Source organism: Mytilus edulis, chromosome 11, assembly GCF_963676685.1.
Source record: "Mytilus edulis chromosome 11, xbMytEdul2.2, whole genome shotgun sequence".
Taxonomy (NCBI): Eukaryota; Metazoa; Mollusca; class Bivalvia; order Mytilida; family Mytilidae; genus Mytilus; species Mytilus edulis.
Window position 1 is genome coordinate 80,271,006 of NC_092354.1, and position 18,686 is coordinate 80,289,691.

General features: G+C 31.5%; 1 protein-coding gene across 1 annotated transcript; it reads left to right on the top strand.

Moving 5' to 3' along the window:
- Nucleotides 1–12,999: 12,999 nt before the first annotated feature.
- Nucleotides 13,000–15,674, top strand: LOC139496380 (uncharacterized). Its single transcript, XM_071284954.1, has 3 exons — nucleotides 13,000–13,270; nucleotides 13,874–14,228; nucleotides 15,263–15,674. The coding sequence occupies exons 1-2, from the start codon at nucleotides 13,045–13,047 to the stop codon at nucleotides 14,218–14,220; spliced, it is 573 nt and encodes a 190-aa protein (XP_071141055.1). The 5' UTR covers nucleotides 13,000–13,044; the 3' UTR covers nucleotides 14,221–14,228; nucleotides 15,263–15,674.
- Nucleotides 15,675–18,686: the final 3,012 nt, after the last annotated feature.

The following is an 18,686-nucleotide window of genomic DNA, read 5'->3' on the forward strand; positions in this document are numbered from 1 at the left end:
ATAACATAGAAAACTAAAGAATTAACAACACGAACCCCACCAAAAAACTAGGGGTGATCTCAGGTGCTCCGAAAGGGTAAGCAGATCCTGCTCCACATGCGGCACACGTCGTGTTGCTTATGTGATAACAAATCCGGTAAATGGTCTAATTCGGTAGGTCACATTCATGAACGGGAAGGGGATTGTAGTTACGATGTAAGGAACATATCCGATATCATTTGTGAAACGGTTATTCCATAACGGTCAACCAACTCGTGATGGCGTCCGTAAAATTTACGAAGGGATGATTTCAACTTCACCATTTGGAACTCTTGGTTTAATAGCTTCCTTGTGAGCAGCAAACCTCTATCAAGAAAATCATGATAGGAAATGCCGTATCAACTGGGAGATATATACCCCGTATGCAGGTGCTGCTGGAATGTTGCTACTTAGAAATGGATATATATGACTAACATTCAGCATATATACCGTTGTTGAATTTTAGTGAAAACAATACTACATTTTTTAACGATGGAATAAAAACTGTTCAATTAAAGATGCAATGCACAGACTTCTTCAGGAGGAAAAGGGAACAGTCAAACATTTTTAATGTAATTTCGTACGCTTTGACCTATACAAGTACTGTATTTGTCCTATTATAATCGAAATAATTCCTTCATGTCATGCTCTATGCCCATTTTAACAGCCAGATATGTATAAAAGAGGGACGAAAGATACCAAAGGGACAGTCAAACTCATAAATCTAAAACAAACTGACAACGCCATGGCTAAAAATGAAAAAGACAAACAAACAACAGCACACACGACATAACATAGAAAACTAAAGAATTAACAACACGAACCCCACCAAAAAACTAGGGGTGATCTCAGGTGCTCCGAAAGGGTAAGCAGATCCTGCTCCACATGCGGCACACGTCGTGTTGCTTATGTGATAACAAATCCGGTAAATGGTCTAATTCGGTAGGTCACATTCATGAACGGGAAGGGGATTGTAGTTACGATGTAAGGAACATATCCGATATCATTTGTGAAACGGTTATTCCATAACGGTCAACCAACTCGTGATGGCGTCCGTAAAATTTACGAAGGGATGATTTCAACTTCACCATTTGGAACTCTTGGTTTAATAGCTTCCTTGTGAGCAGCAAACCTCTATCAAGAAAATCATGATAGGAAATGCCGTATCAACTGGGAGATATATACCCCGTATGCAGGTGCTGCTGGAATGTTGCTACTTAGAAATGGATATATATGACTAACATTCAGCATATATACCGTTGTTGAATTTTAGTGAAAACAATACTACATTTTTTAACGATGGAAGAAAAACTGTTCAATTAAAGATGTGTGTTTATATTAAAATATGTGTTTATTGCACTTTTTTATAGTTAGGAATATGACAGTTGTTTGTCCGTTCGTTTGATGTGTTTTATCATTTGATTTTGCTATTTGATTAGGGACTTTTCGTTTTGAATTTATTTTCCTCGGCGTTCAGTATTTTTATAATTTTACTTTTTTCTACGATACAACCTTTAATTGATACATTTACCAAAAAAAGGACATCAGCAAATGTTCATCTTCCTTCAATATCATTTAGCGTCTTTTACAATTATTTGAGGGGTGAACACTTCGTTTGAACTACAGATGTACTTATGTATTTTAATCAAATGTTAATTACTGTCAATAATCAACGTCGAATCCATGTGTTTAAAACAATGTTAAAGAACAACATTACCTCTTTTTTTAATTTATTTAAATGAATCCCATTCAATCTTTCTCAAGATTGTGTATTATAGCTTGTAGAAAGATAACATGACAGAGCCATTCTATGTTTCTGAAAAGGAACACATTAATAGTGATATACTTTAGCCAACTTGAAAATCAACTTCATGTCATATATGATACCTTTTCCCTCGATATGTCGATACTGATTGAATTTGATGTTTTATACACCGAACATTAATGAAGATGACTTTAACAGGACAAACTATTAGGTATTGGAAAATAGTGAATATATATTACTATATAAATATAGTTCGAAAAAAGATTTAATGATCAAAGAACAAGGTACGATAAGGCCCGCTTTTGATCCCCCTATTTTCTCATTTTACACATTCTGTTTTGGAAAGCTACTTATCGTGTTAAAATATTCCCTTAGGTTTGAATTTTGTTTGACTTATCTTCAAAACCATTAATTTTAGAAAATGAGGTGAAAATTGGGGGGTTAAAGGGCACCAAAAACGCCAAAAGAAGGACAAATTACGATTTTCAGTCATTGTTTTCTTAAAATCTAATAGGGTGCGCCTACGTGACCCAGAGAAAATTACTTTGATGTAGACAGCATAAACAGTGCTAATGACATTCTAATAAAAAAAAATCCTGGGTCACGTTGGCGAAGACACTTAAAAACTAAAAAACTTAGTACAAAACACTAAAAAGTAAATAAATATTACACAATTTGAATAATAACAGAAAGTTTACCCCCCCTTACCTCACTCTGTTGCTAAAATTAGTGTTGTGAAGTTCATCATAACACACTTCAATCATTAGGTAACATTTTAACATAATAAGTAGTTTTCAAAAACATGAAAAACTAAATTTTGAAAAATGAGAAAATAGGGGGGTCAAAAACAGGCTTATCGTACCTTGTCTTTTGATTAAAAGATTGGCAATCCACTTACATACAGAAAAGATGAAATACAGTATAAGTATACAGTTTGAAAAAGATACATCAAAGCAGATGACATATACGAAACATACATGTATCCGATATATAAACCAGATAATATCAACAACATGTATTATATGTAATGTAAATTCGTCAAAAAACAGGTAACAACCACCATGCCATGGAACTATTACAATCTATATATATTGACAGCACACGTTCCAAACACGTTTTCCTTTTGGTTTATGAATATAGCATGTATATAAGTATAAGTAAATGAAATCAACAATACATTTAACGTAATTAGAAGGACTTAAATATTCATATACAAATAGCATATTTCGACAAGGAAACATAGGACAAATCGCGAAAATAATCTAGATAATAATTCTAATGGTCAGCGATACAAATTGATATAAAAGAAAGCAATACTTGGTAGACATATATCTTTAATGACTAATTTTGCTAAACACATGTACTGCTCACTTTACACATGCGTTTCTGTTATTGATTTTAAAACGAAGAGCATACTTCATGATTATTTTGTATATGCATTTCCTTAAACTGCAATAAAGGAATAACACATTAATAAGAAAGTTATCAACGCACAATTTGTACTTGGTAAACAGTATATATATACATTATAGGATCACACACATTTTTTTCTAGAGGTTAATGATATGTAAACTTGAGCGATAAAATAAATAACAGTCCGATGGATCTATATGTAAGAGCCCCGGTTTACGCATTAAAAACCTCCAGAACAAATGCGTTTTATCTTAATAATTCTTAAGCCAAATATAGGCGATTTTTTTTAACATTTATTTTTGTGTAAAAGCTACTTTTATTACCATCAAATGCACAATTGCCAGGTTGTAACACAGTTTTACCGCCATTTTGACTTTTTCAAATCAATAAATGTGCGATAAATGCAACATAATCTAAAATGAAATAGCACCTACATTTTTGTACTTCAAAAACTTTATTTAAGTGAGATATTATCCGACTATAAAGCATACAGGTAACGAAAGAATTTTTTTCTGAAACATTTCATTTACCATGACGTAAATTCGATAAATGATTCGTGAAATTTCGCGGAATGCTATTTAAATTTAAATGTTTTAGCTTTTCGAAAATTCAATGCATTTTTTCGTGTTTGTAATATATGCACTAGCATAGAAACAACTGTTAAGTAATACTATATAATGTTTTATCTCAATTTGATGAAAACATGGTTTTTTCGAAGTGTAAACCAAGTGACAATTCAGGTATTTATAGACATGCAAATCAAATGAGAATCATTATAAAATAATGTTCTAGTACTCATATTTAATAATTTCTCCATAACATTGAGAACGGAAATCGGTAATAAATCAAAGAACAAATAACCCGACAATAGAGCAAAAACAGCCGAAGGTCATTAATGAGTCATCAACTTAGTCCCTAACAAACATTGTTTACTAGCTTAGTAAAAATATACGTCACACATAACTCCAAAAACTATAACACTCAGTAACACTAAGTTTAAAAGAATTCCTTTGTAAGGAAAGGTAACAAAAGAAACTACGCAAATAGACAATGATACATAAATTAACAAAGGATTACTAGCAGTTACCTCTTAAATCTGGATAACAACAGCATAAAACCAGTACTTACATGTATGCCTTTAAATATGTGCAATTTATGAGATCAATTTGTAATTTCCAGTCTTAGTTTTCTGCCAATGTATAGGTTAGCCGCAATAAGTGAAATTAGGCATTACATTTAAATCCTAGGCTATAAGCTAACGCCTGAGTAGTAAGTCTATTACCTAAATGATATTAGGCATTAGTCTTAAATCCTAGGATTTAAGCTAAAATAGTGAAAAATATGTGCAGGAATTAAGCTTAGTGCCTAAATTATAAACATTTGATCAATGCGAGTAATAAAGACATTTATAAGTTTTGATAAAAGTACAATTGTTAAATATTAATATTCTGATAACTATACTTTATAAGTCATCTACCAGAAATAAAATCACTAGAAAAAAAACTATAGATCAAATAATACTGAAAAATATGAAAACTTGATAGAAATATGTGTTAAAATCAATTGTTATCACAAGTTTTTGGAGCTGTGGTACTAACGATTGCACTGACTTCCGTTTTCTTGTATATGCACCGGTTAATTTAAACATTTGGATTTATATGCACATTTTGAAAAATCCGTGGCATCCGGATAATGACTGTTGGTTGGGTTGCTTCTTCAAGAACATTGGAAGTTGTTTCAAAATTGATTACCTCTTCTTGAACTCAAATTTGCTTATATATATATGCCCAAATATTCCTAGTATTTGCAATCTTTGAAACGCCATTAGATTTTTTTAGTTTCAATCTTGATTTGATTGAAAATCCATCGAACCAACCTGTCCTCTAGCAAATAGTCTAGTCTTTAGCAAATAGTTATCAAAGGTACCAGGATTATAATTTAGTACGCCAGACGTGCGTTTCGTCTACATAAGTCTCATCAGTGACGCTCATATCAAAATATATAAAGCCAATCTAGTACAAAGTTCAAGAGCATTGAGGATCCAAAATTCAAAAAAAAATTGCAAAATACGGCTAAGGTAATCTATGCCTGGGATAAGGAAATCCTTAGTTTTTCGAAAATGGGCTTCACAACTACTCCTTTCAAATACTTATTATAATTATTATATAGAGTCTCCCCCTTTTTTATTGGATACACTCACATTTCTTAAATCTTTTTCATGTTTTTGATACCACAAAAAAACATGAGTTCATTCTGTTTTCAATATGACATGTATGAATAATACTAAAATTTGAAGATCTTTTAAATGAAAGTATATTAATATTAGGAATATAGTTAAGAAAATTCATATATCAAGAATAAATCACAAAATATACATCAATTCAAGAATTCACTTATTGTCTAAAATTATGTTCGGCTATAGGTTGAAAAATTATCATCATATTTCAGGAAATTAGCTTAATGCCTTAAATGCTTAGGCAACAGCTTAATGCCTAGGCGTTATATTATTGCCTAGGATTTTGCCAAACATGTCCGATTCCCCAAAACGTGCCCCTACTATGAAAATTTGTAGGAACATGTCCGATTTCATAACCCCAAAACGCGTCCGATGATTGTTAATCCCCATAACGTGTCCACTGTCAAACGCCAAAACGTCTCACGCCTTTTGCGCTAATACATGATTGTCCTAAATGCCTGACATCAATAACGTTTACGGACATTCTATGATGGGAGCACATATGAAGAAGTGGTCATGTATAATCATTATCTTGTTCAATGTCGGTTGTAAACGGTGTAAGAAATGATTCCTTCATGTCATGCTCTATGCTCATTTTAACATGGGTAGGTAAAGTTTTTTTTTCAATACAGTTGTAATAATCGTTTACATAGTGAACTAGTTTGTAATAATAAACTCCAATGATGCCTTTTATATTAATCCGAATATTGTTCGGTGGACTTCGAAGAATAATTTGACTTCTCTTTTTTCAACAGTTCTGCTATTTTGAAAGCTCTTGAAATCATCAACTGAAAATCATTATTTTTAAATAAATTTTAGGTTTCTAGTATTACAAAATACTCACGAACAAGATACATAACGTCCAGTTCCAAATATGTCGGGTTCTATTATCATACCTGGACTTTTGGATTGGGTCTAAATTTTTACCGTTATTCGGGATTAACTCTAGTCGGGATTTTAATCTAAACTAATTAAGAGCTAGAAAAAATATATAATAAGTTGACTTCCAAAATACAACTGATGGTACAATAAAAGAGTAAAATGCTAAAAAGGTGTTTACGCGCAGATAAAGTGACATTCTCCCTACACGGGATATATGATTTAATATTTACTGAGCATGGCTGCTTACATTTACATCCAAAATATCGGAACAAACGCCCCCACTTTTACCAGGGTATACTGCCAAAAGTAATTTATTTCTATTTTTAATGAAATAGTAAAATTAGTATACGTCAAGGAAAAAACAATTACCAAATAACCTACGTATTTATAAAACGGCCACGAATGATAGTTCCAGTAAAAGAAAAAAAAAGCTTGATATGGACACGTTTGGGGGATTTAACACGTTTGGGCGTGTATACAAATGACACACTGTGGCGCCCTGTTACAATTATAGATGTTTTGCAGTCCAGCGAAGTTCTGTGGACACGTTTGGGGGGAGGACACGTTTCTGACTTTTTGTTTTTAGCCATGGCGTTGTCAGTTTATTTTCAATCTATGAGTTTGACTGTCCTTCTGGTATCTTTCGTCGCTCTTTGATAGAAAGAGATACAACATAAATGTCTAAATATGTAAATATTTTACGGAAAACTGAGGCACCTATCGCTTGGTTAGTTGCCTTGGACGTTTCTAACCCAAAAAGGATTTTAGTTAGTTAGACACTGGAAGTGTATGTTTTATCCTATGAACAAATCATATTTACTGCCGAACAGTTTTTAAAATATCGGATGATATATATGATAAAAAAAAAAGAAACACTCACTAAAAATTTTACCATGGGATACGTAACCATAGACGTCGTATTTGTCGATAAAGTCGAGTTAGTTTTACTTTTTCGTTTGACAAATTATTTGTTGTACAAATAATCATGATTAAAAAGTGCTGACGAAATGAAACTTTTTTTAGCAATCGTTTAAACCCGTGACTGATTTTTTATACATACGATTGATATACTGCATTAACTAGACGGTTGAAAAAGTGAGAGGTTTAACCAGGTTCAATCCACCATTTTCTACATAGTCAATATGACAGGAATATGACAGTTGTTACCCCTTTGTTTGATGTGTTTGAGCTCTTGATTTTGCTACTCGATTAGAATGTATATCTAGAAATTAACTATGAAGGTCGGCTGAAAACAAAACTTAACGCCTAAAGAGATGGTTTCAGCTTCCCAAAATAATAACACAGACAGGGAAAAAGTAACTATTAGTTAGTATTTTCAACCTTTTCGTTGTTGTATCTTGTATTATGACTTTTGATGCTCTAAAAATCAAATAATAAAATGTCCTGGAATGTCAACTTTATTTTTTTCTTATATCTGCCAACCAATATAGAATTATTGTTTGTTGGTGTTTTTTTTTTATTGGTTGATGGTTTGTTTGCTGGTGTTTTGTTTTCATTTTTGTTTACATTTTTAAGAGAGTATTCATACCTTAATATTAGTTGAGCAATTTAACACAAAAAAAATACTGTCTCTGGCAAATTTAAACAAAAATGATATAACAAATTATGTTGATGTATTTCAAGTTTCGTGTTAAACAACAATGTGTAATTTGCAATATAATCATACAGTATAAGTAAAGAAAGAACACAACCAATTATATATATTATATAAAATTTATTTCCCGTATTACTTAAAGTTAAAAAACACAAACGTGTTGACATTTGAAGATTCATTGTCCTGCAATTCGAGCATTTTTGTACGAAACATTAGTAACTTAAAGATAATTTGCCGACGTTGCGTTAAACACATTTTTTGTTTTAACTATATATAATTTATAACACAATCTGTTACAAATAAAAATATGACATTCTATATGCTAGACCTTCTTGTTCTGTTCTAAATATTTTATCATCCATTACTGTGTAAAGGGTGTCTGAGTGTATTTGTAGCAACGTTTTTGAGTGTAAAATCAACAAACACAATTTTTTCCGTTATTCCCTTTAGATAGTTTATAACACTAAATGTTTTGTTATTCATGCTATACTATATATAGGTTGCTAGAGCGTCTTGATATGTTCTAAATATTTTTTACGGAGTATTACCATCCATTACAGTTTGAAGCCTGTCTCAGCGTATTTATAGCAATGTTTTGTACCGTGTTTGAGTGTAAAGTACATGTCCTTGTATTTTAATTTAGTATACACAATTTGTTCCAATAACATATGAAAATAATACTTAATAAATAAAATTCGTCCAAAGTGCTTTTCTATGTTTGTCGTCAGTGCTAAATATTTGCAAGACAAAGATGTATAAAACCAAAACAGTTGATGTATACGACCAAGGAGATCTAACAACAACCACATTAATTAAAACCTTAGTTTTTTAAATATAAAAAAAATAATCAACTGACAATTTTATATGGGTTTATGTTTCTCAAAAAATAGGTTAAACGAAATTTAACGATGATATAACAGAGGCCAGTGCAATTGGACGTGGCGTGAAATGATGAATCGTCTTTATCATTAAACAATATGTATTGCTATAAAAGTATATAATAGGTCTTCATCTTCAAGAGTTTTTTTTAATTCGACATGCGACAATATTGTCGTTGTAAATATCAATCACTTTAACCTTGTACACATTATGTTATTACCAGTAAAGTAGCGATGTATTAGTTCTCGTTACCAATGAACATCCAATGTAATTTGTATAATTGTTTTCACTGCTAATTTACATGTTTTTTTACATAAAACTGATGATTTGTGGTTTTTGCGGTTATAGTGATAGAGTAAGACGAGCATTCTTTTTAAGGTGTTTGTACAGTATGCGTTTCTAGTGTAAGTACGAGACACATTTGCAATGTTCCGTTTTTGTGTTGTTCAAAATAGACGTTTCGTAATTTTTGAAAAGATACTATTTTTAACATTTTTTAGGATAAAGGTAAAAAAAAATTGTATGTTAAACTAATATCGTAGCTGTTTTCTGGTCATAATCATAAATAACTGTTAAAACAACTTTAAATGTTTCAAAATATTAATATTTTTTTATCTCAGGATAACATTACCAATTTAGCGCATCTTCCAGGGTTGTGTACTCTCCAACGTTGTACTGTATTTGGTCTTTTTGATTTAAGGATGTATTCTTCAGACGTTTCAGTCTCGTTTAAAACTCGTTCTTGAATTATTTACAAAACATGTGATACAAGTAGGAAATATTAATGAATTTAAAAAAAAATTATAATCAAACATAAATCTATGAAAAAAATGTGTATTACAATGAATAGTTACATGTATTGAATAATCCAGTTTTCAAATTTTACGACCAATCAAATCAGTCTTTTTAGCAAATAATTTGAGACAATGGATGAGGGGTACCAAAATGATTATACAAGAATTATGTACATCCTATATCATTTTTGTCTTTTCAAAGATATGTATTTTTCAATCATTTATAACAAAAAAGTTGAAATAATATGCATTGTGTTCTTAAAACTGAGAATATTCGCAAATATACAAAATTGACAGCATGGTAAATTTGACACAAAATAGGTTTCATTATGAACTGTGATTATTTTCACGATAATAGCCCAAAAATAGATAAAAATTGATGAAAAACGGGAAAATCATAAAAATATTTGGTATTTTCAAACGGCTGTAGCAAAAACAGAAGTGCACAACCATATGTTTTTTTCTTCACTGATTATTGTTTTACAGTCTTAAAAAAACAAAAAATGAGGTTAAGAAAGAAGTTTTAATTCTAGTAATGTTTGGCTCCTCAGTGGTGTGCATCTTTAATGTTACTGATGCATTATTTGCAATCACAAGGAAGCTATTTAACCCAAATTATCAAATGGGGAAGTTGAAATCATCCCTTTGAACATTTTACGACGCCAGCAAGAATTAGTTGACCGTTGTGTCAAATATAAGGGTACATAATTCACAATTGTATTATATTCTAATCAGTCTAAAACAAAAACAGATATGTAAAAAGAAGAACAAAAAGTCATCTAAACTTTAGCAATAGAGAACGACAATGTTACAACAATTCACCATATTACAATTCCACAATGTCGGGATTTTATAAGTTCATAGTCACATCATATGCAATAAGGGAACACAACAAGATATATAAAACAATATAGCAAATTAGCAAAAATGGAAGACTAGATAAAATACACATATTGTATCATACAACAATAACACAATGACGAGATATAAACAGCAAAATTGTAAAAGTAATATTCATAAAGACAAATTAAAGAATATATATCCCGTTATATTAAAGCATGGATGCTGCATATACTCAGTTTTTCAATTATATTTTTTTCTGTCAGTTGGGGAAGCCCGAGAAATTAATTCAGAACAGATGACCCCCGTTGTTGATATACTTGTACTACAGCAAATGAACCTCTTGAACCAATGGCCATCACTGCTCCTTCGATAATAAAAAAAGAAAATACAAACTAATGCACAAGTCTTCAAATTGAATATCTAATATACCCATATTGCGAAGAACAAAGTTAAGAGATATACACTCTCTTATCACATGGATGACCATTCAATAGATGACATACTTTTAAGATTGTCACCTACAGTAAAAAAATTGAGCTTCTTTCAATTTAAACTGATAACGTCATGGCTTAAAATGAAAATAACAGACATTAACACATCTCATTTTATATATTCTCTTCTGTGTTACAGGGACCTGTACATTAACTGAGCAAATGTTATCGAAATGAATAATAAAATGTTATTTAAATTCAGAAGAATAGATAAAGGAGTAGGTTCAGTAAGACCCCTTTTTGGCCCCAAAATATAGCAGTTTTACAAAAGTATGAAAATGTAATCTTTTAGCTATTTACTGGAAATAAGAATGCTTCTGCTACATAAATATGGGCTGTTTTTGACAAAACAATGCACATATATCGGGTACTGGCATCATTAAGGCATGCTAAATTACTGAAATCTTCACAATTTGAGCATTTGAGTTAAATTTTAAACGGTTTCTGTCTAAAATGAAAGTGGCTGAATTCGTGTTCATTCATAATATTGAAATGTAAGGTGTATTTGACGATAATACATAAGATGTATGAAGGTTGAGGATGAACACGGATGCGGCCACTTTCATTTTTGACAAAAAACATCTGAAAAGTGACATTTTGTGGCATATTTGATTATTTTTTTCATATTTAAGCTTGAATCGGAGCGTTTTTAATTGCTAAATCAGTCAAAAGTCTATACAGAAACTAATTGAATCAATTTAAATAGCCACTTAAGTGTTTAAAAAGTGTCCAAAATCTTTCGGTCTATGAACGTAAAATTTGAGGCCAAAATCGGCCCTTATCATGTCATGAATATGAAAGTTGATGTCCATTCGTTTGATATGTTTTACCATTTGATTTTGCCATTTAATAAAGAACTTTCCGTTTTTTATTTTCCTCGGTTTACTGTTTGTAGATCATGTACACCATAAACCAGTTATTCTTCTTGGCGGAAAATATGGCAAAAGAACATTGACAAATTGCTGATACCACGTATCACAGTGTTAAGTAAAATTTCCAAAGCAAGTACAGTCCACACAAAAAGGTATCAATAGCGGTGGATTCCAAACAAGAAAAACACACATTATGTTACAGTCGAATTAATAACCAGTTAAATCATAAAAACACTGAACACTGCGGAAAATTTAAAAACGGAGAGTCCCTACCACATTTCAAAATCAAACGCACAAAGACACCAAACGAAAAGATAACAACTTCCATATTCCAGACTTATAACAACCATTTTCTTATAAAGAAAATAGTGGATCAAACCTGGTTTTATATCAAGCTACATATCTCTTCTGTGCAAGTTGCATAAAATTCAAATATATTGAAAGCGATGGGTGATCAAAAACAAAAGACATAATAGGTGAGCCTTGTGCTACAACCTTAACCACTACAGTTGCAAACACACATGGAACACAAAATCCCTTTCATGCAAATAGAGATAGCACATTGACAAACGTGAATGGTCAGAATACAACAATTTACCATAGCAAATTAAAACAATGACAGGGTGTATGAGTACAAAGTCTTAGCCACGTCGTGTTTGAAAAAAAAACAATACAAAAAAGCATATAGACAAGACACATTAGTAAAAAAAATATATAAAGATGAGGACTTACAATCTAAAACATGTTTATTTTGGTTGGAATATCCTCAATTTCTTATTGATTATTTCTAGTGGCAAATCGATAATTAAACAAATGACATGAATGAGTGTCCTTATGTTGGTCTATATTCTCTGAAAAATATATCAAAATCTGAAAGTTGTCAGTGATCCCTGTATGTATCAAATGATTCTCCTTGTAGCTTGGTCCGATAAAACCGTTCACAATTGGTAGTTGTCGTCTATTAAACATGGAAAAAATGCATATAATGAATCGTATTGTGCATCATCAAAGAAAACGGGAAATATATTTTGGATACGGCAATACATTACAATTATGTCACATTGTTTGCTTTAATCATGACTTCAAAACCACATACAAAAGACAAATGCATAATTATTCATCATTCATCAATGGTTTATTACAATGCATGGTCATTTTTTTTCAAACATTGGTGGTATAAATAGAGCTGTTCAAAGACGTATCATATCAGGTTGAATAAATCCAAAGTAAGTAAACATGGGAGTTTTAACTATACTGTTGGTAGCTGTTGTTGGAACTGTCTACGGATTTGGCTATGGAGGCAGTTATGGCGGTGGTAGAGGCGGAGTTGGAGGTGGAGATTTCATTGCTCTAGGTGGAGGCGGTGGTACTGGTGGCCTTATAGGAGGAGGAGGCGGTGCTGGAGGCCTCATTGGAGGAGGAAGTATTGCTGGGGGTTTAATCGGAGGAGGCGGATATGGAGGTTGGTGAATGCTAATGCTCGACTCTTTAGTCGATCATGTATATTATTGTTTGCAAGAAACTAAACATCTAAAATAACACTATTTCTAAGTTAAGCTGACCTTAGGTCAATTTTAGTATTGTTTTCATGTTGCTTTTGGTGATATCTTTCGTACCCAAATATGTGGTATTATAAAAGAAAAATCGGAAAAAAATTATTTGAACGCATGCCAATTATAAAATATCATGTTTGTCGTTCATGCTGAATGGAATCATCAAACTAAAATTCTGTATTTTTATTTTATTCTGAAAAAAGGCGTGCAGTGTGTATAAAATATCGTAGACTTATATTTAACATGTCTACCCAAATTCGAATGTTTCGAATTGTATCAAATTGTTTATGTCGGACCATTTATAGCCGAATATATAATAAAGGTTTTTGTTTAGTACTGAAGGCTCCACGGTTACCTAAACTTACTTACACCTATTTCATTAAACAGTTAGTGGATACTTGTAGCATAGGCATTGCAAAGATATCTCTTTTTTTTTACATCGGTCTGCATAGTCATATTATCATAGTTTCTGTCTGAGGCAAACATATAAGACATTATTTGTTACATTATAGCTGGACGTTGGTGGTGTACCTGCCGTCCCGGTATTTGCCGTAAAGGGGAGCTTACTTTGGACAAAAAATGCAGACTAACACCATTATTCCCATGGCAATGGAGTACATGTTGCCAATGGTTCCCATGGTGGGTAACCAGCCGTAACTACGGAGGTGGAATTGGCGGTGGTATTGGTGGTGGCATCGGTGGAGGAATCATCGGCGGTGTTGGATTAGGAGGTGGAATCGGTGGTGGGTTAGGAGTAGGAATCGGTGGTGGATATGGTGTCGGATTTGGCGGCGGATATAGCGGCGGATATGGCGGAATATATAGCGGTGGATATGGCGGTGGAAAAAAGTCATATTAAGCTGAATGGTATGTACAATTCAAATTATACATATACATATTATATTTTTTTCATGTGTCACAGATATGAAGTCAGTGTACACAAAAGACAAGTCACGTACTAATATCTAGTATTCAATGATATTGTAGACTTATCTCAATTTATATTAAAGAGAGAAAGCAAAAGTGCGCATAACTGTTTAGAATCGGAAGGTCAACATACAGCTTTTTTTCAAAAAACATTTATATTTTGAAAATATCATCGTATGTACTTACATCAAATGCAAGTTTTGATGTGTTATAAAGGATTGTTGTTTGGGGCAAGTCTCTAATATTAGCGTCTAACTAAACTTTCCAAAAAACTATCTAAAGAAAATGGAACTCTTGTTTTACATGTGACATATATCAGTAATCAGAAATAAAAGGGACACCGTGGTAAGGTATCAAGAAATTGTGTGTCAGTTTCATTTCTTGAAATCATTTAATTTCACATAACAAAACAACACAACAGAATAATGCTCATACAAGACTCTATTTATTATATCAGTCAAATCTTTTCATTAACGCCTTTGATAACTTTAACGTATAGAAGTATAAGAAGTACAAAAACAACAACCAGAAGCGCTCACAATGTGTTGTTGCATTTATATTACTTATGTCAAATCTTTTGAAAAATGTGACATGTGATGATCGTAATTATATGATATGTTGTGTAAAAATGACATGTGTTTTCTAGACCAGGACATAGTGATTATATTTAGCTTGCACACGTTAAATTAATTTATTAAAATGCACAGAAATAAGTATTGCATCTTTCTAAGGGAAATTTTCTAGACGAAATTGTCTGTAAGTTATTATAAAAAATAAGGATGTCGTAGCGGAATATTTTCAGACTACGGTACGAAAACTATAAAAAAAACATATGCCTTGAACAAAAAACAATAAAGACAATCACTATCGCAATTCTTAAGATCATTGTCAACATGGTTAAGAAGTGCATTACCTTATGTAACGACAACATTTTACTTGTTTAAACGTTAGTTATTTTTCTCCTTCTTTTGTAGGACACCCTAATGAAGAATACTGTGCAAGGAATTTCTAAAATTTAGTTTGCATATTTAATTTTTTCAAGCTTGACCTGCATAATGGGTGTCATATTTGTTCACCAATATCACGTATTATATTTATTTTTACTGTTGTTGATTTATAAATTTCCCCCAGATGTTAAATGAAACTTCATCCTTATGCACGGAACTTTTCTTAACGGTCACAAGTTGTCGCTTTTATCTGACAGTTAGTTTGAAACTTCAAATGCATTATATGGTTAAAATTGTGTTGTTTTTCATGACTTTTGTATGTGTGTATTGCATTTCGTGTGTGTATTGTATTTTGTTATTAAGTCGATTTGAAAAGCTAAATAGAGTTTGTGTTATGTAGTTTATTGAATATCGACTCTAAATAAAACTTTGAATTTAATTGAATTGAATTGAATTGAATTGAATTGAAATAATGTCCCTAAGCTTTAACTCGTTAACTTTTTCTCATCAAAACCGCTGTTACCACCCATTGTGACGGTCATTTAAACAATGAGGAACCCATGTAATAATTAATTATACTATATAAAATTACGGGCTATGTTTTTCTATTTATATACTAGCAACAACAAGAAACGATACCCAGATTTTTATAAAAAATATCCATTTTATTTTTAAACAATGTTATTTTAGTTTTGTATTTTGTGGAACAATAGCATAAAAGCATACAAAGTTTCCGTCAGTTGTTACATTTTATGATCTAAAAATGTATGCGACATTTGATCAATCGTCCTTTTTGATAGAATTTGACGCCCTCAACAGATACCATGGCAGTATTTCGAGCGATGGCAACATAATTTATCATAGATAAAAAGATCAACTTTGTGTTCGCTATTTCTCCATTTTATCTGCAAAATGCACATGTGTAATATAACATCAGAAAATCAAAAAAGACCATATACAGTGCAAAGGTCGGACGACACACACTACCTAAAGCTGTGCTTGATTCGTCTCAGGTAAAATATTCCTCGAGTTGACAATTCCTTAATATTTTGAAAAAAATCAAAGTTGTTTAACAGTTGTTTATACCTTTGACCATACACATGTTTGTCAACACAGAAGTGCTGACTACTCGACTGGTGATACCGCGGGATATAAAAAAACACCTTCAATGGCATCGAACCACTATTTGTAAAAAAAAATCACCAAAAATACCACAATTAATGATATTTCAACCGACATGTTTAACTCAACGATACAATATTAACTGGATAAATAAAAACTGGCACATAATCTAAAACGGTCAAAGTATCTTGTCATAAGATACGAAGTACATTTAAAATCAACGACGAGCAATGAAATCACGTTTTTATAAGATATATGAGATTGTAATTGCTTTCTCGATTCTTTAAAATAAACACATACAATTTTGGTCATGCAGACAATTATAATTAGCATCTAGCTACAGACTGCATAATTTACAATAATGATAATAACTTTACATAAACATCTAGACCATTTTAAAAAGTGTATTTTTTTAAATCCCCGCATGTGTTTTTCTCCTTTGAAATGTTTTTTTACAAGACAATGCAAATGTCTCTTATTTATACTTTATACATAAGCTTTAATAAAAATCTAAACAAAATAAGGAGCAATATTTATTCGGGACGTCCAGATAGTAAACTACAAAACTTTCTAAAATTAGTATTGCAGTTTGTTGATCACCTGTATACACCTTGCTGCACATATATTTGTCTAACTTGATGTTTAGTCGTAGAGTGACCTTTTTTAACTCTCTTGTAATAATTGGTCCCATTTTCATAGTCTTTTTAAAATAGATATATGTTAATGGGATTTATTCAACCTGCTATATTATTTATATGTGGATTCTAAGAGGTGTAATTCGGGTCCAACCACACAGAATATAATGGAAAGTAGTACATTTTAACACATACAGTTCTTAGGCATGGATTTTACTTGTCAAATGGGTGATGTTGGTATCAAATGGAAACTGAAAGATTAGTGATAATTGAATAAAAAACGTGACTTATAATTTTGAGTAATGCACTAATATATAAACTTTACAAAAGAAGGTGGATACTGCCTGTTTGTAAGATCTAAAATACATATGTTGTTACATCTAAAGTTTTGGGAACTAGTTTTAATTAAATGCCATTAAAAGTACATGAAGTATGCTGCTTGTTTTTCAGTACGAGACACACAAAAGTGTTCCTTTGACATGCATTAATTGTCATTTTATTTGAACTTAAACATGTTTAAACATAAAAGATGTGCCCGAATAACATTGAGAAGTTTATCACAGACAGCCAGCATTGGGGCCATAACTTAGAAGTGGACTTCAACAAAAAAACTACAAGTTAAAAAAAAGCAGCAGAAATATTGTTTTTCTCAATTATTAATGAACGTAGCTCAAAGTTCACTTTTAAATTTTGTTAATATAAGGTATGAAATGTCAATGAAAATTGTTTTGTATGCGGTCTACAACTTATCCCTTTAGCTTGAAATGGATTAAGCACTAAATACGAGTTGTCGCGTCTTAAATAAAATGTCATTATTAAAATTGAAACGAGGGTAAATCATTTGGTTAACTAATTTGATCCGGCACTACTCAATCGCATACAGTAAAAAAATTTATAAAACTGTTGCAACCTTTACTATGACATCAAGCAGACCTGGTACAATGCATCATCTACACGTACATGTATTCGTTGTCTATTATAAGATGCACACAAAATGCTGATACATATTTTCTAGTCCTTCCATCGTTTATTGCTTAAGTTAGATATATGTATAATTTGGATATATATTTTTGAATGTTATAGATTAAACATGAGTATGATGGTCAAATCGGGGGAAATAAATTTTTTCAATAAAAATTTATTGAGATTTACCACAAATTCTCAAATCAAAGGCCTGAAAATGATGCTGTCATATCAATTCTTTTTGTAACAGAAAAATAATATTTTAGAATGCATTGTTTCAATCGAAGACATTGTTGCCAGTTTTGGTGGATTAATATGATCATAATTAGTTGTCATATGTTAACATATGTTTCTGTAATACAAAATGAGTTCAACCTGTATTCCTAAAAATATTGGTATTTAAATTAAAAAAAAAGAATAGGAACCTAAGACTTTTTAGTTGAGCTCTTTTCTACTATTCAAAAAATACCACGCATACGCCTATAGACCACTTACAAAAATCAGATACCTCCAACGTATGTTAGCCTAGTGCCTTTACATGATTTACATACTAAGGGCTTGCTTACTTTTTGAATATATCACCGTATAAAGGTTTAGTGTGATTTAGAGTCTCATTCAATCATTGTAACCACTAAAACCACAATTCATCAGTTTGATATATAAAAAACATGTCAATTAGCAGTGAAACCAATACAATATCAATTACATTGGATGTAAACTCATAGCGATAT

What these genes read in the sequence shown, in the direction of transcription:
- LOC139496380 (XM_071284954.1), top strand. Translation starts at nt 13,045, where the DNA reads ATGGGAGTTTTAACTATACTGTTGGTAGCTGTTGTTGGAACTGTCTAC. An exon ending in CGGAGGAGGCGGATATGGAG is followed by an intron (nt 13,271 to 13,873) that starts GTTGGTGAATGC and finishes GTTACATTATAG; the next exon opens with CTGGACGTTGGTGGTGTACC.